Source organism: Saccopteryx leptura, chromosome 2, assembly GCF_036850995.1.
Source record: "Saccopteryx leptura isolate mSacLep1 chromosome 2, mSacLep1_pri_phased_curated, whole genome shotgun sequence".
NCBI lineage: Eukaryota > Metazoa > Chordata > Mammalia > Chiroptera > Emballonuridae > Saccopteryx > Saccopteryx leptura.
Window position 1 is genome coordinate 240,044,473 of NC_089504.1, and position 21,010 is coordinate 240,065,482.

Sequence of the window (21,010 nt, forward strand, 5' to 3'; positions counted from 1 at the left end):
TATTCAACCTACCACACTCTCCCAGCAAGCCCCAGTGAACAACATCCTGGCCAGGCCTTGGACTGACCAAGAGCTGTCCCTGTCACCATCAATATGAGGACTCACTGGGCTGGTTTTAGTGACTTTCCTCCTAGTCCCCTGCCCTTTGCCTCTCACCAGCTCTGCACTCTAGGAAAGCCCCTCGGCCTCTCTGCAGAAATGGAACCTGGACAAGAAGAGCCCTGAGGTTCCTTCCAGAACAACCAGGTTCCTCCTGAAAGTCAGTGGTGGCCACACGCATCGCAGGCCAAGCAGCTGACCAGTCTACCTCCTGTCGCCCCATACCTGGACGTCTCAGGAACGCCACTCCAGTGGGGTGTTGAGGGTCACACCCAGTTCTCCCACACATTTTATTTGGCCTGCAGATTTTTCTGGAAAAATGCAAGTGTGGCGAAATAGAAAAGTCAAGCAATTTCACATTAAAATCTATGCCCAACCTTTCAAGAAAGGAAGGAGGGAAGGAGGGAGGGAGGGAGGGAGGGAGGGAGGGAGGAAGGAAGGAAGGAAGGAAGGAAGGAAGGAAGGAAGGAAGGAAGGAAGGAAGGAAGGAAGGAAGGAAGGAAGGAAGATCTCAAAAGAACTGTTAGTGCAAAGTCCGTGTCCTAGTGAGACAATCAGCCATGAGAGCTGGGCAGGGGCTGTCATGGGCTCCCCCGTTTCCCAGGATGCAATAGCCCAGTCTGCGCAGCTGGGGCCGTGTGGACTCTGGAGTTTGAGAACCCTGCCCAGCTTTTGTGATGTGAGGTATTGGAGTCATCATGACTGTTCCTGCTCCCAGAGGCCCTCCCCTCCCCTCTCAGCTGCAGGAGTCGCTGTAGAATGCTGGCTCTCAAAGGCAGACTTCTCTCTCTATAGAGACCGTTTTTCTTATCTACACGATGAGATCCTGGAGAAAAGCTTTGCACATACCCCAGAGCCGGTTTCCACAGTCCTCAGATCTTCCTGCTTTAACCCAGTTCCATGACCGGGTCCAGGAGGCTGAACCAAAGGCTGCTGGAGTATGGAGGCCGAGAAGGGGGGTCAGAAAGAGCATGGTGTCTGCGGACAGCAGGGCTTCCTGCCAGGACTGGCTGCCCCTCAGCATCCTCCTTGCCGGCTGGGCCAGGGCTGGCTGTTCCCACCTGCAGGCTGTGCCCTGCACACAGGCCTGGTCCGCCTGGTCCCTGTCCTGGGTCCCCGGCGTTGGTTGGTGGTCAGCACTGGACTGGCCCATACTTGCAACAAACTTTCTGTGGAGTCAGGCCCAGACCCCCCATGCGTCCCCACGGTGTGAGAGGTCAGAGGGTCCTGGCTCTGGGGAAGCCTCAGTTGGAAAGATTTGGCAAAGGTTCTCCGAAGGTTGAGAGATGCGCTAGTCTGACTCCTGGCTTGGGTATGGTCGTGCAACTAGCAAAGTGGAAGAAAAATGGCATTGGTTTGGTCCTTGCCAGGAAGCACAGAAAATGCTTGCCAGGCGGGAGGCAGAGTAACTATGAGAGCCAAGGATGGTAAGAGGCGGGAGTCTGGAAGGGAAGCAGAGAATTCTCAAGTAAGACCTGACAGCTCAGAAGGGGTCTGAGTGCAGACATCCCTGCCATTGTCCCCCAAACCCCAGGGAAGATGCCCCCTTCCCAGGTAGGAGCCACTTATGCCTTCATTTCCCTGTCTTCAGAGACATTAAGATTTTAAACAGGCCTGTCCAATACTATAGGCACTGGACATAGAGCTCTTTAAGCTTAACTGCCATTAACCAAAATTCAGTATTCAGTTCCTCACTGACAATAGCCACATTCATTTCTAGTACTCAATTGCCACACATGCCTAGTGGCTATGATACGGGATAGCACAGATGTAGAACGTTGTCCATCGTGACAGAAAACCCTGCTAGCCAAAGCTGGCTTAGAGGAATCTTGACTGTGTTAGACAGAAGTCACACTTTCCTTTCTCTGTTTCTGTCTGAGCAACCCATAAGCAAATTCACTGTGAGAGCGATTACAGTAGGGGCCACATAGATGAGTGCTATAAGCTATAAGCTTGACCTCATTTAACTATTGCAACAACCTTGCAAACAAGGCATTATTATTAACCCTAGATTAAGAGGTGGACAAACTGAGAATTAGAAAGGTTAAGTATACAAAATACCCAAAGTTGCATAGCTTATAACCAACAAAGCCAAGCGCTGAACCCAATTTCATCCAATCCATGACCAGTATTCTATTTTTTCTTTATTTTTTCAATGATCTGAGAGAGAAAGAGAGAGAAGAGGGGAGAGAAAAGGGTGAGAATAGAGACTCGCTTCTCTCTCTCTCTCTCTCCCCCCCACCCCTAGTCATGGTTTGATTGGAGCAAGTTGGCCCTGGGCACTGAGGATGGCTCCATGGTCTCCACCTCAGGTACTAAGAAGAGCTCGGTTGCTGAGCAACAGAGCAACAGCCCAGATGAGCAGAACATCACCCCCTAGTGGCTTGCCAGGTAGATCCCAGTCGGGTGCATGTGAGAGTGTGTCTCTGCCTCCCCTCCCCTCACTGAATAAAAAGAGAGAGAGAGGCATCAACTCATTCCACTTAATTTCATTTAGTTGTGCACTCATTGATTGCTTCTCGTATGTGTCCTGACCGAGATCCAACCTGTGACCTCAGCATGCCAGGACTATGCTCTATCTACTGAGCCACCCAGTCAGAGCCTTAAAGCCACTGTTCTTAACCATGAGGCTACACTGCCTATATCCATCAAGCAGATAGGGCTCAGAGCGAGCAAATTTGTAGCAATAAGCCCAATATTTCCCTGAGACCTGCCTATCACTGACAGACTGGAGGTTGGGAATCCACCTAAATCTACTTCCTAATTTAGCCCCTGGGTGAATGAATGGAAGCAAAATAGCTCAACTCGCTTGTTCCCTGTGATGCCATTTTAAACATACTCTTCCCCTGCTGAGCGCACAGGACTCTTAAATAAATTCATGTTGAAAAAAAACACTTCAAAAGCCATATTTAAACAAAGTTGTTAAAGGCTTTTAAAATAAGAGTGATGATGAAAGCGCCTCTCTCCCCATAGCTTCACACAAGACGAGCCCTGTGAGCCATTTCAGAGTTGCCTAGGTAATTGTACCCTGTTAATTTTTGTAGTCTGGCCTCATTCTGCGAGCGGTGTGGGATCACTTGCTTCTTAGCCTCTGGCTTAGCATGAGCCAGACTCGTGTTTCCCTGTCTCTGTTTCAGAACAAGGAAGGGTCTGAGCTGAGCACCAATCACACCCCATTTCAAATCCCAGCTCTGCCATGTGCTTCCTTTGGGACCTTGAGAAGCTTACCTAACCTGTCTGGGTTCAGTTTTTGCATCTGTAAAATTGGGCTTTTAACTGTCTGTTGAGATGAAATAACTTCTTTGTGAGGACCTGGTACATCACAGGTGCTCAAACAATATTTACAGCCTCTTCCCTTCTCTGCTGAATCCTCATGTAGGGTCATGTGATGTCATTGACTCAGGAGTTTCAGAGCTGAGAGGGAGAAGAGTGACATTTAGAAGAACCCTCTCAATAGCTCCTCTGTTTGTCATCGTGTGGGCAAACCATTGACCTGGGTTCTGTAATTAAGAACTACTCCCAGTGTGTTTGGGTGACATTTTAAAGAGGACAAAGCACTATGTTCCCTCTGACAATTGCCGACCTCTCCAAGCAGGAGAGCGGAAGTGGCTTTGACGTGGGCCACCAGAATTGTGTATGTGAAACACAGCAAGGAGAGGGGTCTGGCTGGACCTGAGTGAGCACCTGGCGCAGCTGCTTAGGGCCACACACTCACTTGGGGGCCTGGCTTCTGATTCATTCCAGATGACTGTCGGCACTAGTGTGGGAGCAGGGGGAAATCACAGAGCCAGGACCAGGAGTCCCCAACACTGAGAACGTAGAAACAGAGGGCTAGACTAAGTCCAGCCTCGATGCCTGGGACCAAAATCCAGATGGGCCACAGAGCAAGCCACAGTGCCCAAAGTTGGGGAACACACAGATGCCGAGTGAGAGTAAACTGGGTGGGAGGGTTGGAAAGAAGCAGGTTGTCAGGAAGCAGGAGGGCAGCCCTCGGAAGGGAGGAAGAACGGGTCTGGGTTTTGATGCCGAGCCCGTCCCGTGGCAGCCATGATTTCTCTCCATCTCAGGATGGCCGGCCTGTGGAGCCCAGCTGAGCTAACCTCCTCAAGAACCTATTCAAGTTCAAAGCCTAGATGCGGGCAGAGCTTCATGGTTAAGAAGTCAGGCTCTAGAGTCGGGAACAAGCCTGGGTTTGAATCCCAACTCCCACTCTCACTAGCTGTGTTACTTAGGCTAGTGATTTAACCTCTCCAAGCCTCTGTTTCCTCATCTGGTGGTGACCGTGAGGATGGTAATAGCGGTCATGAAGATGCATGGTGGTGGTCATGATGGAGGAGGATTGCGGTGCTGACAATGGTGGTGACGATGGTTATGGTGCACGTGGTGACGGCAGTGGTGATGGTGAGCATGAGGATGCTGCTAACACTGGTGACGGCAGTGGCAGTGACTGTGGGGATGGGGATGGTTATGCTGACGGAGGGAAGTCGGATGGTGTTGATTGTGATAGCGGTAATGGTGATAGATCATGAGAATGATGGTGGTGACAAATAATGATAACAATGAGAGCCTCCCTTTCAGAATCGATGCGAAGAGTGGGCTGGAATACCGCGACCTTGAGCAACTTAGCGTTTGTCTCATCTTTGTCACCTGTAAGACGTTGATTCATAGTCCCATCTGATAGTCTCCAAGATTAAATTAACCAAAACATGGAAAGTACTCACTAAGCACTCGCTATCATTATTTTAATAGTGTTATTATTTCTGTTGCTGTGTTCCCCTTGTTTTCAGGAGCATTCCTATTTATCCCGGGTTGGTATCTTTAGACTTACTGTCAGTGCCTTAGCCTTGGGATGACACCTGACCCACAGCACTTGTTTCCTTCCCTGGCCCTCCTGCCTCCTACTTCTTACACAATTAGGTCTGATGGCCGTGACGCTGTCCAGGGTTTCTGCATGGGGTTCTGCTGGGAGACGGGCTTCCTGTGTGCCTATATCTGTGAGACGATGGAGGGGTAAGGGGGAGTGAAATCTACATCGTGGCCATCCTGAAATGATGTCCGCTAAGATGGGTGTGTGCCAGCCATCGGTGCGAACTGGATGAGCTCCCCTTTGTGTTTGACACAGGGCTGCCTTCCCACCTGTTGTTGGCAACCCTACAAAGCAGCGGGCTGAGCGCCCAGCGCTCTCTGGCTCCACGTGGAGTCACGTGGGTGACCTGTGGAGGTTCTGGACTGACTCAGGAATGCCAGACCAGGGCAAGCCGCTGGTCCCTCCTGACATCATGCTCTCCCCATCCCACCCCCCTTGCCTTTCAGGGATCCGGATGGCAAGTCACACAAACCTCTGCCCCTTGGCGCGGAGAATGACCGAGTCTTCAATGACCTGTGGGGGAAGGGCAACGTGCCTGTGGTCCTCAACAACCCGTATTCAGAGAAGGAGCAGGTAAGTGGCTGGTGTCACCGGGACAGGAACATCTATCTATCCTGGGATATGGATCTAGGCTTTAGGTGGTTTCGTTTTCTTTGTGAGCCTGCCACTTTTCAAATTTTAATTCTGTTTCTACATTTTAAGGCTCTCATATGGTTCTCAATTTAAAATATATAAAATGTACGTGGTGAAAACTTTCTTCTCTCTCCCCTAATCCCAACCACACTGTTTCTCTCCCTACGGGCAAGCAGTAGTCATCATTTCTTTGGTCCTTTCAGCATAGACAGACAAATATGTATTATTTTTACATGTTTTACAAAAATGGGAGTACATTTTTATATATTGTTTTGTACCTTGCTTTTTTCACTTATCAATCTATCTAGGAGATTAATCCTAATTAGTAGATTAGGAAAAAGAGAGTGTCTTTGTTCTTTTTCATGGCTGCATAATATTCCATCGCATGGCTCTGCCATATTCTTTGAGCTGGTCCTCCAAAACGGGCACTTTTAGGTCATTGCCAATATTTTGACATTACTGTAAAGAATGACATTGTATAAATAACTAATTTGGCACACTGGAAAGCTTTTCAGTAGAATAAATTCCTAGATGTGGAATTGTTAGGTCAAAGGTCACGTTCATTTGTCCTTTGGACAGAAATTGAGAAATTGCTCATCACAAAGAGTGCTCCCATCCTACCGGCTAGGTAGGAGAGCGATTGTTTCCCCACAGCCTCGCCAGCTCCGTGCGTCATCAAACTTTGCAGTCTTTGCCAAATTGCAAGATGTCATTTGGCAGCTGAGCAGATGTGGCTCGCGAGTGAGAGTGGCTAGACTCGGCTAGGGAACCACAGTGCCTTTTCCTCCCACGCCCAGGCCGCTAACAGACCTGGTCACACCAGTCCCAGTGAGGCGTGTGAATCTCCTACCCCTCCTCTGCGTGGCAGCAGAGTACAGGTGGACAACCAGCAGCAGGAGGTCACACCAGGGAAATAGTCCAGGTTACTCAGCCGGTCATCATCTTCCTTCCTGACACCTGCCCTGGGCCCCGGACGGCACATACCAGGCTGCCAGGCTCTTTCTTCTGGTGCATGATCTATGGCACCTTTCACCACCAGCTCGTCTAAGCAACACCCAAAGCCTCTCTGCAGGGCTTCGCCGAGGTGGGACACTGTAGAGCCTCAGAGGGGATTGCTCAGCTTAGCTGCTGACGGCTGGCCGGGAAGATAAGAACATGAGGGACCCTGTGATAGGTCAGACCCATGCTCCCGCTGGCCAGTTACCCTGCCTCTTGTAGTGACTTCTGGGGATGTCTGGAGGGCAGGCACAACTGTGCGTTCCTCTTAGGCTGCCTCAGAAATCAAAGTCAGCCCTGGCCGGTTGGCTTAGTGGTAGAGCGTCGGCCTGGCGTGCGGAAGTCCCAGGTTCGATTCCCGGCCAGGGCACACAGGAGAGGCGCCCATCTGCTTCTCCACCCCTTCCCCTCTCCTTCCTCTCTGTCTCTCTCTTCCCCTCCCGCAGCCGAGGCTCCATTGGAGCAAAAGATGGCCGGGGCACTGGGGATGGCTCCTTGGCCTCTGCCCCAGGCGCTAGAGTGGCTCTGGTCGCGACAGAGCGAGGCCCCGGATGGGCAGAGCATCGCCCCCTGGTGGGCATGCCGGGTGGATCCCGGTTGGGCGCATGCGGGAGTCTGTCTGACTGTCTCCCCGTTTCCAGCTTCAGGGAAAAAAAAAAAAAGAAATCAAGGTCATACTGTGAGCATTAGGGGTCTATTATCCATTAGTGATTAAATAACAACTAAAAGTTAAATTTTCCTTTATATTTTCTCTCTTAATTGCAAATAAAGAGGTGTTTCCATAATATAAAGCCTCCCCAGACAAAGGATGGAAAGAGACAGCCTCAGGCCAGATTCGGACTATAAGACGTGATTTGTGAGAGCCACACTGTCTTGTCCCAAGAGACAATTTCTATTTGAACTTTGGATTTATTGCCAACATTTCAAATTTTTATATTTATATAAATATCATATTTACAACTTCTCTTAAAAATGTGGACAATTTGACCACGCCAAGCCTATATTTTTATGGGTCAATAATCTTCTGAACGGAGTAGCAGCTGCCCCCTCTAGACAGGGCCAGGGCTCTCTGGTTTACCACAATCCCCACCACTCCCTATAGCGTTCCTCTTATGAAGTTAGGATGAAAGTTAAATTTTTTTGTATCCCTGTCTTTATTATAAGCAGCAGGTTGAGATCAACCAAGGGCTTCATATGTTTCAGGAAAGATGAGAATGATTTTATGTTTTATGAAAACGAAGGCTATTCTTATGTGTTGAATGTGCAACCAAGTGTTCTGTCTCGAAATTACTTAGCCTGCTTCGCTGACTCACCTTACTTACTTACCTGTTCTCTCTAGGTGCTAGAGTTTGTAACTGCATGTCTGCAGTTACCCTTGAGATCTGGGGGTGTAGGGGAGAAGCAGAGGAGGCCTTGACCCCGCAAAAGGACACTTAAAGTCCTGCTGAAACCTGAGCGATAGCATGATGATGGCCATTTGCTTTCGTGCCGTCTACCTTGGTTAGACAGTGATAGCCTGGAAAACATAACCTTGAACGTCAAGCGTGAGGAGTGGGATCAGTACTGGGAATAGGGCAGGCATGATTCATCGGACCCTGGCTGCCCTTGCAGGGCATCCTGGTGAAGAATGACCGGTGTCTTAGTCCGCCCGGGCTGCTCTAACAGAAGACCATGGACTGACTGGCTTAAAAACAACAGGAATTTATTACTCACAGTTCTGGAAGCTGGGACGTCCAATATCAAGGTGCCAGCAGACTCGGTGTTTAGTGAGAGCCCGTCCCCTGGTTCACAGACACAGCCTTCTTGCTGTGTCCTCACATGGTGGGAGGGCAAGGGGGGTGTCTGCAATCTCTTCTGTGAGGGTTCCACCCTCATGACCTCATCACCTTTCAAAGGTCCCCCTATCTCTTAATATCACATTAGGGATTAGGTTCCAACATAAGATTTTTGGGGAGACACAAACATCCAATCTAGAGCCATCAGGGAGAGGTGGTGAGAACTTGCATTAGGGCCTCCTCTCAAATGACAATTCTGTGTCCTTGGAGAAGGACACAGTTCTGGAGAGAGGGAGAAAGACCCAAGTCTTCCTGAGGTTCAGACAGCCAAGTAGCTTTGGACTTGGGAGCTCCTGGAAGCACACGTATACACCAGCAGTGCTGGGGTTTCTATTCATGCCTTCTTATCATCATCGAATCCTCATGGTAGTCCATGAGCCCCTCAAAAGTTCCAATGGCCTGTGAGATCATCCGGGCTCTGTTGTCTGAGACTCAGTTTTCCAAACGCCTCTCAGTAACAGAGCCAGAAGGAGCAGAGACCCGAGCACTCAGTTATATTTGCGTCCCGAAGCTGAGAGAGCAGCCCCCTTACCTCCTGCTGAGCATCTCCATGGTCACAGGGCTCAGAAAGGTTCCCCAGCCTGAGCAGATTAATGCAAAATGCAATGTCCCTCTTCCTGACCTGAAAGACCAGCTCTTATGCTTAGCATCCCCTCTACCTGCTGAAAGCCACTTTATCTGGAGCCCCTGGAATCGGCTTCCTCCCTTCCTGTTGTACCACACATTTGCTGCTTTTTCAAATGTCCATTGGGGGTGGGCGTTAGTTTTATTAATAATACAGAGAGAGATCCAGCCACTTCCTGCTTTCCTGAGTCAGGTAGACAGGAGGGGTTGGACCAGCAGCTGGTCTGAATTTCCACCCAAGGACTGGCAAAAGGCGGCAAGGCCTAAGTGAAGCAGGGCAAATGTGGGCTAGACATGAGAAAGAACTTCCTGCTCTAAAGACTGTCAGCTCTTCGAAGGAACAGGGAGGTCTGTTCCGTTCTCTTCCATGCTCTCATTTGTCCAAACTCAAGGAAATTTAGCCATAAGTCTGAATCATTAATCTTTATCTAGTAATCAGTTCTCTTGCTAATAATCTGAGTAGGCAGTGGGTGGGGGCCAGTGAAACTCAAGTTCCTGGTCACTAGAACACAGTATGTGAATGACTGTGATGGTCATCTTTAACATCCCCTTGCAAACTGTATCTGGCCTGGGCTGATTGATAGAGTGAATCAGTTCGCCCATCTCCATTTACCCAATACCGGCCGTGTGTGTGCATAGTTCAAACGTCATCCTCTCTTCCTCGTGAACTTCACAGATGAATGTGGAGATTCACACATGGAGACAGTGTAATTAATCCTAAAATAGAGAGGGACACAAAACACTGTGGGAACTCAGAAGGTATCAGGAAGAGATTACTCAAGCATGTGACATTTGACCTGGGTTTTGAAGATCATGTAGGAGTTTGTCTGGAAGAACATGGGAAATGGCATTATAGTAAAAAGGAACAGCTGTGGCTTATATATTGCTTTTTTTTTTTATGCTAAGAATCATGATTAGATCTCTGAGGTTGCCTGGAGTGTTAATACCATCTGAGATGCGAATTGAATTCTGATACCATTCATAATAATCCTCTTAAGTAAAAACACTACCCTGGCTAAATGACATGAGAGACAGCTGTTTGTCTAGTCTTCCTGCAAAACCTCAGGTTGGAATCAAGTCCTCTCACTTTCCCTTGTTCTTAAGCATCTTTTTTCCTTTGCCTGCCTGATAGGCTTTTCCTAAGGGGCAAGGGGTGGAACCATGCCCTGCTTGAGGGCAGAGCATCTCTTTTCAGATACCAATATAAGCATCAGTCCAGTCCTTAGTGGGTGCAAAGGGGGTCTTGGGGTGGAGGAAATTGAGATTTCCATTTGGTGGTCTTCCTCCCTCTTCAGCCCGCCCCCTCTCTTCAGCCTCTCTCTGACAAAGGCAATCAGGTAGTCAGATAGATGACTTCTGTTGAAATCCCCCTCCCCACTCCCACCGCCTCCTCAGGAGCCTGGCACTTCCTCACCCCCGGGGGCGTAGGGCTTGCTGGCTGCTTTGCAGATGTCAGCATCTGTTGAGAAGTTTTTTGCTTGTAGGTGTCAGCCTCACCCCACTCTCTGGAGAGCACCAAATTATGAGGCTATTGGGGAGTGCTCGTGGGTCCCCAAACTCCTGTCTGCATGAGCACATTACACTAACTGGCTAGCCGTGGATGGCTTTGCCGAGAACCAAATAGGGGCAGCCAGACCCAGCTCGATTGCGTCTGAATAAAAGCAAACCAGCCAAATGCTCTGCCTCTCAGTGACGAGCTGGTGTGCTGCAGGGAAGCCTTCTAAGCCAGCCCTGACTCACTGCGCATCAATGATGTCGGGGTAAAAATAACAACAACACTCATAGCAATACCACCTTGTAGGGGGAGTGGCCATTCTAACCCCCCTACTCATTCACCCGCAGCCCTGGGCCAAGCGCTCAGCTCTGGGGTCAGCCCGGGTTGAGCCTCTGCCCACTGGTGACCTTGGTTAGACAACTAGTATTTGCCCTGAGCCTTTATGACCTAGCAGGGTATAATGGCTCGTCGAGTTGTAGGACAGATGACATGAGACAGTGTATGAGATGATAGCACTGCCAATAATAAAAATAATAATAAATAATAAATAGTAGTGTATCTTGAGCCAGGTCAGGCACTGTGCTAAGCACTTGAGGTCTGCAATCTCATTTCATCCTCAGCCCAACCCCATGAGGTGTATGATTGTCCCCACTAAATAGATGAGTAAACTGAGGCACAGAGAAAGTAGATAGTAGCTTGATGAAGGTCACATGACTAATAACTGGGGGAGGTGGGACTTGAGCTTGGACCGTGAAGCCTCAGGTCCACTCTTAACTCTGTAGAGCCTGGCACAGAATAAGTGCTCCAGAAATGTGTATTGTTGTTGTTGTTATTTGGCTAGTTACTGTATTGCTGACTTAGGTATACAGCTATTACTAATTCTCATATTGCTAATGTGAGGCCGATTGGGCAAGAAGCATTCATTATTCCTATTTTACACATGGCACCCGTGTGGTCCTGAAAGGGAAAGTGAGCACCCGCTGAGTCTTGGTGACAGAGCTGCACCTCTGTCCTTTTATAACCACATCTTCTTCCTTGTCAATCATTCCAATCAATGTAGCATGTCATTCATGCCGCCTGGGGGCCAGGCTCCAGGAATGCCCAGAGAGGGAACCAGCAGGGCCTGGAGTGGGCAGAGAGGAGCTTTGGGGCCCTGGATTCCAGGCCCAGCCCTGGTGCCTGTTAGCTGTGAATTTGAGGATACTCACCTCACCTCTCAGAGCCTCTGTTTCCACATCTGGAAAATGGGTTTCCACAAGGATTCAATGTGCATTGGCCTAACCCACGTTGGGCACAAAATAGGCATTTACTGACCATGACTCGAAATGAAATGAAATGGGACATGATCACTGCCCTTGACAGGTTCACTGCCAGGGTGTCACCTATTCATCCAACGTTTGCCTCCACCTCCAGAAACTTCCACTTCCAAGACAAGCTACCGACAGAGACACGCGCAGGCACGGAGGTTATCACACCGTGGTAGTTGGGGTTTCGTGGACTCGTGTGCAGATGCTCCCCACTTGGCTGGCCTCAGCAGGTTCCTTTGGTCCTGAACAAGCTGACATCTCAGGGTGCTGGTTGATAACTCCCTTCCCTTAAGCCTTGGAAAACCCCTTAAGAAACCCCTGTGTTTTGAGATTGATTTCTCTCTGTGGATGGGTGCCCCAAATCCTTAGCTATAAGCTGCTATTAAACTCACTTTGCCCCACAACTCAATCAGGCCAGCGATCCTTTCTCTCTCTTTTTTTTTAACATTTAAAATAATTTTTTCTTAATTTATTCATTTTAGAGAGGAGAGAGTGAGAGAGAGAGAGAGAGAGAAAGGGGGGAGGAGCAGGAAGCATCATCTCCCATATGTGCCTTGACCAGACAAGTGCAGGGTTTCGAACCCGCACAGCAACCTCAGCATTCCAGGTCGATGCTTTATCCCCTGCGCCACCACAGATCAGGCCAATCCTTTCTCTTGATCTGGCTCATTTCTAGAGTTAGACACCCAGGCTGGATTCCCCCCCCCCTCCCCCGCCAGCGTCCTCAGCCCCTCCCCCTTTCTCAGGTTACCTCATGTTCCCAAGTGCCCTCAACAAATGCTTTCCAGGGATTCACATTGAACAGAGACTCCCTTGGACCCTGACGGGGGAGGGGAGAGCAGAATTCAAATCTTGCTGACATTTTGCTTCTCTTCACCCAAGTCATCACCTGCTCGGTGACCCCGGGGCTTGTGCAGGTCACTTAGCCGTGAGACCCACCTTCCCTAGGCGGCCAGAGCCAGGATGGAGCCAGGAAGTGGGGGCCTGAATGGTTGGCTGTTTGGGTTCAGCCCTGCTGGAATTTCCACTTATTTTGCTGACTGTTTATTTTAATAGTGAGTATATTCAATGCAAGCTGTCTCGACTGTGGTCTGAGCAGGACAATGATATTCTGGCTCGGGAATCAGTGTCACCACTCTGTATGTTCATTCATGGCCTCAAATCATACTCAAGTTTTTTACCCAGATAGGCCAAGTTGGGTCAAAGTCATTTTTGCTTCCTCTCTTTGCAGATTAGTATCAGTGGCCAACACCCAAACAGAGAGTGGCAGAGATCAATAGAGAAGACCCCCCCCACTTCCATTTTCTGAGAGTCCCAGGATTTTATTTTTTTTTTCTGAAGTGAGAAGCAGGGAGGCAATCAGACAGACTCCCGCCTGCACCCGACCAGGATCCACCTGGCATGTCCACCAGGGGGTGATGCTCTGCCCATCTGGGGCATTGCTCCATTGCTGCTGGAGCCATTCTAGCACCTGAGATGGAGGCTATGGACCCATCCTCAGTGCACAGGCCAACTTTTGCTCCAGTGGAGCCTTGGCTGCAGGAGGGAGAGAGATAGAGAAGAAGGAGAGAGGGAAGGATGGAGAAGCAGATGGGTGCTTCTCCTGTGTGCCCTGGCCGGGAATCGAACCTGGGACTTCCACATGGTGGGCCGACGCTCTACCGCTGAGCCAACCAGCCAGGACTGTTCCAGGATATTTTAAAAGGGAAAAAGGCCAAAACATAATCACAAAGCTTGTGCATTTTTAACTAGTTACATTTAGCAATGTAGTGCTTTTTATAAGCACATACCCAGTCCTGTGCAATATAACAGGAGTGGGCCACAAGATAGTTATAGGATTTATTTTAAAATTAGTTTATAGTACACATATACATTCTGGTCTGGTAATGGGATCGTGTTTAAAGTTGTCTAATAATATCTGGTTATCTTGTAATATTGCAATGACAAACATAAACCCATTTGGAGAAAGCATCAACAATCTAACTTAAAGGTTCCTTATCTCCAGAGGCCCTCGTCTGTGGGCCCAAACTCTAGTGGGTCTGACTCCCAAGTCCCCCCTCCACAGTTCCCCCCACTATAGAATCAGGGAGGGGGTTTAGAGGGGGCGAGGAGAGAGAGATAGGAAGAATAAGTGGTTTCAAGCTTCCGTGGAGTTATTATAAAGAATGACTCACTTTGGAAATCAGGCTTTGAACACACTACAAAGAAATTATACTTGGAGGCGTTAAACACAGTCGGTTACATTTTTAAGTAGTAATTTTTTAATTGCACGGATGGGTGCGTACCTTCTGGTTTGCAGGCCTGCGGTCCCACACTCTGAGCTGCCACAGCCACTGGTAACTGGGTTACACTGGTCGCCCTGAGGAGGCGGGGCCCGCAGCTTGGAGCTGTGCTAAGGGCACGGCATGCGGTGCCTGGCCCCCGGTGTGGATGGCTTGCTGCCCGGCTCAACCCCAGTGTGCTGCCCTCGTTTGAGCAGAAGCCAAGCGGGGCAGGTCGCTGCAGGTTGACAATGGAGACGCCATCGCTGACAGCAACAGTGGAGAAGCTCCTTGTTTTGTACAGGTGTGGGCTGTAGGTGTCCTGCATTCATTTCCCGGGGCTGTCATCACAAAGCACCACACATTGGGGGGCTTAAACAACAGAAATTGATTGCCTCCCAGTTTTGAAGGCCAGAGATCTCAAATCCTGGCAGGGTTAGTTCCTTCTGGGGAAAGGGTCTGCTCCAGGCCCCCTCCTGGGCTTGTCGCTGACGTCTTCGTCTTCTTGTTCAGGTGACATTCTCCACTTTTTCTGAGACATCAATCAGATTGGATTAGAGCCACCTTGATGACCTCATTTTAACATAATCCCTTCATCAACAACTCCAAATAAGGTCCTATTCTGAGGTCCTTAGAGGTTAGGGCATCAACATATGAATTTGGGAGGGACACAGTTCGCACTGTGACAGTTCTTAAAATGTTCTGTCTCACAGGTGCCTCCCTCCCTGACGCCAAGCTCTTGTCCCCGTGTCACAGTGAGGCTCCTGATGCCACAGTGACAGCCCAGACCTGGGGGAGGGCAGGGTCCTTGGCGTTTGTTTCTAGATCTTCCAGATTCTGATGTCTGGGGTCTGTCTTCCCACCTTAAATGCCTCCCTCCCTCCACCTGCTTGCCACTCCTCCTCCTCACACCCAGCTCTGCCACAGGGCTCGCCATGCTCCCACTCGCTCAGCCTGGAAGCTTCCAGGTCAGTGCTGCCTCTGTCCTTTTCCCCACCCATCCTCCCACACCTTGGGGCTCTCAGCCGGCACCCTGGCCTCCACCTCCTCCCTTTCTGTCCTGCAGTCCTTATAGTCACATCATTTTCAAACCTCAGCTTCGATGAGGTCTCTCCCTCAGTCAGGCAGCTTTAGGGGTTCTCCATTCTCTACTAAATCAAGACCTAAGTCTCTGGAGTAGCATGCAAGGGAGACCCCACAGTTTTGAAATGCATTTAGAGCTTCTATTAGTCAGCACGAGCTGCCATAACAAGATACCTCAGACAGGGCAGCTTAAACAATGGGGAGTTCTTGATCACAGTTCTGGAGGTTGGACATCCATGGTCAGGGGGCTAGCATGGTCACATTTGGTGAGGGCCGTCTTCCTGGCTTGCAGACGACCACCTTTGCTGTGTCCTTACGTAGCCTTTCTTCTGTGTGTGCGTGGAGAGAGAGAAGGAGAAAGAGGTGTCTCTTCACCTTCTTTTAAGGGCATCAGTCCTATCAGATTAGGATCCCACCCTTATGACTTCATTTAACCTTAATGACCTCCTAAAGACCTCTACCCCATCTCCAAATATAGTCACTTTGGGGGTTATGATCTCGATGTATGAATTTGGGAGGGACACAGTTCAGCCCACAGCAGAGCTCAGATATTTTTTGAACATGAACTACATGTTGGGCACTGGTCTCGGCACTGCAGATAGAATGGAGCAAACAGTGGAAAGGCAGAAAACAATATCTGTAGATACATATGTAAATCTGGAAGGTAGAAATGTTTACCTGCACATGCAAACACATAGCACTCACACTCATTGCAAGCAGTGATAAGCGCTATGGAGGAAAATGAAACATAGGGTGTGAGGGAGCACAGAGGGGAGGCATTGTTTTAACAGACGATCAGGACAGATCTAGTGTAGTGACATTTACGCAGGTGGAGGCACATAGACTCTCTGAGAGTTCAACAGTGGCATATGGTGCTTTAGCCCCAGACTCTGCAAGCTTGCTGTAAAGAACAAGATAAGCAATGGTTTTGTTCTTGTGGGCCGTACAGTCCTTGGTATTCATCCCAACTACTTGCTCCATCACTGTATTGCAAAAGCTGCTGTAGATAATACAGAAACAGGTGAGCATAGCTGTGTGCTAATAAAACTTTATTCGCGGGCACTGAAATTGGAACTTCATGTAACTTGCATGTATCATGATACATTATTCTTCTTTTGATTTTTTTTTTTTTTTTTTTTTACTTAAGCTACAAATGGAAAAAGCATTCTTTGCTTGTAGACTGTACCAGAATGGGGTGCAGACCAGATCGGGCCCATAGGCCAGGTTTTGCAGACCCCTGCTTTAGTACATGCAGCCATAAGCTGCTGAATCCCAGTTGTGGGTTGAGAGTAGAGCCCCTGTAGGGCCTAGAACACAAGTCCCCGGCACAAGTAGGTGCTCCGTGTGTTTGCTGAAGGAGAGAAAGGAGGGAGGGAAGGAGAAGACATCAATGTATCAGAAACCCTCCAAGCGGTTACTCCAGAGCCCCAGGCTGACGTGGACTGGAGGGAGCCCGGCTGTCCCTCTGGGGCTGCAAAGGCCATTTCCTTTCATTTCCTCGGGGCCTCTGCAAAGAGGTGTTGTCACAGGCTTTACAAATGCCCACAAACTCAGAGCCTTCTTTCCAAATCTACAAGCAGGCGGCCCTCCCACAGAATCCACTTGACCAAATCAGTCTCCTGCCACCTGAAAAGCTTCCATTGCCCATCCCAGACGTAGATCCAAAAAGGGGCGCATAAAGCCGTAGCCCAGACCCTACTTGTCCCTGTCCCCAGCGTTATGACTCACAGGTGCCACTGATCTGCATTTCTAACCTGAGCACTTCTGTCACCACTTAGAAAAGTCATTTGCATCCCCCATGCAGGGCCCCTGACTGCTATATTAATCTCCCATTTGTCCCCTCTTGAGTCATCTAATATTATTGCTGGCTAATTAAAACATCAAAGCCCCAAGTACAACAACAGCCCTGCCACAGGCCTCCTAATGCTGGGTTTCGAGGGTGCAGTGCGGCACAGCCCGGGCTGGAGAGTGGCATGCCTGGCGCTCGGCCCCCCAATTACGCGGCTCATAATGACCACCCCTCACACATCTGGAACCTCAACAGATGGCCTCTTTTATTAGGCTTGTTAGCTCTGCTCCCTGCCAATGAAGGCTGCCGGCTGCCCGCCCACCAGCCACACCCCACATCTCTTCCTCCGACCTGACTGTGCTCCCCACGTGTCTACCCTCCCACCCCCCAACCCCCAGTCCTGGGACCCACCCCCACGCCAGGACCACTTGTTATCCCCTCTTTTTTTTTTTTTTTTTTTTTTAATTTTCTGAAGCTGGAAACGGGGAGAGACAGTCAGACAGACTCCCGCATGCGCCCGACCGGGATCCACCCGGCATGCCCACCAGGGGCGACGCTCTGCCCACCAGGGGGCGATGCTCTGCCCATCCTGGGTGTCGCTATGTTGCGACCAGAGCCACTCTAGCGCCTGAGGCAGAGGCCACAGAGCCATCCCCAGCGCCCGGGCCATCTTTGCTCCAGTGGAGCCTCAGCTGCGGGAGGGGAAGAGAGAGACAGAGAGGAAGGAGAGGGGGAGGGGTGGAGAAGCAGATGGGCGCCTCTCCTGTGTGCCCTGGCCGGAAATCGAACCCAGGACTTCCGCACGCCAGGCCGACGCTCTACCACTGAGCCAACCGGCCAGGGCTTGTTATCCCCTCTTGCGAGTCCAGCTGTCCCTTAGCCTCTAGGGGCGTTAATGTGGATGGCCCAGACAGTTTCTAAACTGTCTGAGTGACGCTTGGTAGTTAGGGAGGAGGTCTGGCCAGTACCTCCTGCACGGGCAAGGTAAGACTATTTGCTCACGTGTGCAGGTTGTCGGCACCATCAGAGGAATTTGTCATGACAAAGGCCTGCCTTCCATCACCTTCTTATCTGCTGGAAGAGACAGCAGTGCAGACAGAATCCTAAAGATTTGTTTAGAACGTTTTTCCAGGCCTTCAAAGGAAGGGGCACTGTTTGTATATAGCTTCACCTGGGAACACAACCAAACTAACTGAAGTTTGATAGGACAGGAAGTGCCAAAGGAGAACCCAGGGAAGGACTCATCCAGACCCCTCTCCTCCTTCTGCCAGTCTGGCCGTGATGTAGTGATAATACTTATAGCAATAGTAATAGTAACAATGCTAGACACTGTGCTAGTGTTAGCAGAATAATAACACCAATGGTAATAAGTAATGGCTAGCATTTAGGAGGTGATGACATCATGCAGGTAAGAGATGATAGTGGCTGGAACAGAGGAGTGAATGTAGGATGGATCCCAGAGCTACTTAGAAAGTTACCATGGATGGGAGTGGGGGATGGAGTAGGAACCGGAGATAAGGAGGATGACATTCAGGATCGCTCCCACCTCTGGCTTGCACAGGTGGATGAATGGTGGTGCCCACTGGGGTGGAACCTCTTGGGATAACTGGATCAGGCCAGGCCAGGAAGGAGTGGGCGACCATGAGTCATAGCACCTTCCATTTTTTCTCTGTTACCATTGCTTGCACTGTTCTGGAGCTATCTTTAATAATAGTATGCTGGTTCACCTGCCTTCTATATCCCAAACTCCAACATGGCAGAATGATGCCTTAGCACAGAGCTAGCCATTTGTCAGACAGGTGGCTACGATGGGCCTCTCACCTCAGGACCTTTGTACAAGCTGTTCTCTATGCCTAAAAGACCCTGCTGCTCTCCCTTCTTTGTTTGTTTAATAACTACTTCTCCTTCTGGTCTTGACTTAGAAGTCAAGTGCTCTGGGTCAGATGCCTCTTCTGTGTGCTTCCACAGTCCCCTGCATAGTGCCAATGTCTCATGTTATTGTACCCATTGCTCTCAATTATAGTGGCTCATTCAGTTTTGATTCTTCTCTTTCTCCCCTGATTGGACAGTGAACTCCATGAGAGCAGAGATCATATCTGTCTAGTTTGTCACTATAGCCTTGGCCCTTGCTGCCTTGCCTGGAACATAGGACATATTCAGTAAACGTGTTGAATGGATGAATGGATGAATGAATGAATGGTGCATAATGGCCAAGTGGTGGGATTGTTAAGGAGTTAAGGGGATTTGACTCCTGGCTCTAGCTTACTAGCTCTGTGATCTTGGACGACTTAGTTAACCTTTCTGTGCCTCAATTTTCTCATCTGTGAAGCGGGGACGATAAGGTTGCTGCTTGGCACGTATGAAGTGCTCATTGAATGCTAGTTTTCAGTAGTGGTCTTTCAGAGTTCTCTGCAATCTCAGTCCTGGACGTAGTCCCTTTCAGCTCCCTCACCCACCTCAGGCCTCTAAGCTGATGTAAAGTGGACCCTGCCCCTTTCTGACTTCACCTCCTCATATTTGCCATGACTTACACCCCAGCCACATTGGCCTCTTTGCTGGTCCTTTGAACTTAAGCAGTTCATCCCTTCCTCAGGACCTTTGCACTTACCTCTCTCCCCTCCATGTAGTCACTATCACCTCCCTCTGTTTTATATTCTTGGCACAACCCACAATTATATTGTCCATGTGTTCATGTATATGCGATCTCTGTTTCTCCCACAAAAGTGCTCCAGAAGATCAAGGTCTGACTTGTTTACCAGAGTGTCCCCAGTGCCTAACAGCACCTGCAACATCAAAGGGGCCCCATAAAGGGCAGTTGAAAGTGTGAATGCCCTGCCTCAAGGTCATGGCGTTGCTCTACTCTTCGTCTCCCCTCCCTTGCTCAACTGTCACATCGGGGGGTACTGCTCCCTCTCCCTCCCAGTTGCAGAGTGATACTTGTCTGATGCCTGGGCACACCTCTGCCCAAGCAGGTAGACAACTACTGAAAAATGCCCGAGATAGAAAGTAATCCTTATCCATGAGTCTGGAGGAGCCAACATTGGTCAGTCTAGGATTTATCCCCCTCTCACCTACGGGGCAATTTTATTACAGTGGTGAAGACAAATAGAGAACTAAAGATATTTAAGACAGAGGAAACAGGAAGTGCAAAAGCCCTGAGACAGGGAGAGCTTGGCTTTTCTGAAAGGCAGAACCCTGAAATTAGGAGGAAATGTTCTATTCTTGAAACCTTTCTAATTTGAACCTTCTGTTTTCCCAGTACTTGCTGGAAATGGTGAGTTTGGGCTGTAGCAGGAAGGTCCAGAGAAGTAACTACACCCAGCCTCAGGTTTGATTCCTCAGCCCTGAGGGCTTTATCCTTAAGATAGACTGATGGTGTCCTTTCAGTCATGTATTCACTCAACAAACATTCATCGGGTTCCTGCTGTCTGCCAAACTCTGTGCTAGACCACGACCAGGCAGTTCCTGACTCCACTCCCCAGAACAGAACCCAAAAGGCTCTTCCATCTGCATAGGTGGAGGGACCAGGTTCCCAGCCACCTTTTCACGAGTCAACCAAGGGTAGTCCGACTGTACATACAGTTGATAACTCAGAGGAGATACTAGGAAGAGCAGTGCCTCTCTCATCCCAGGGGACACAAGTGTCCAGCGCACTCAAGACCCTGCCTGACGTCCCATCTTCATTCTCTCCTCAGCCCCCTGCCTCGGGAAAACAGTCCCCCACAAAGAACGGCAGCCCTTCCAAGTGCCCCCGCTTCGTCAAGGTCAAGAACTGGGAGACCGAGGTGGTTCTCACCGACACCCTCCACCTTAAGAGTACGTTGGTGAGTATCTCAGGAGGGTGTAGACTAGGCTTTATCCATCGCAGCACTGTCCAATCCACACTAGGGACCGGATAACTCATTGTGCTGGGGACCGTTCTGTGTACCCACTCAGGGGATAGCTGGCAATATCTGAAGACATTTTTGCGTGTCACAACTTCAGGGGCTGGGGACTTCTGACATCTAGTAGATTATAGGCC

At 49.6% G+C, this 21,010-nt stretch overlaps 1 protein-coding gene across 5 annotated transcripts in view; it reads left to right on the forward strand.

The window, feature by feature from the left end:
* Positions 1-21,010, forward strand: part of NOS1 (nitric oxide synthase 1) — a 154,823-nt gene that overhangs the window by 84,467 nt on the left and 49,346 nt on the right. For all 5 annotated transcript variants that reach the window (XM_066370812.1, XM_066370816.1, XM_066370814.1 and 2 more), the window contains 2 exons: positions 5,413-5,539; positions 20,685-20,813. In XM_066370812.1, the coding sequence (XP_066226909.1) occupies positions 5,413-5,539; positions 20,685-20,813 (256 nt within the window). The remainder of the gene's footprint in view (positions 1-5,412; positions 5,540-20,684; positions 20,814-21,010) is intronic.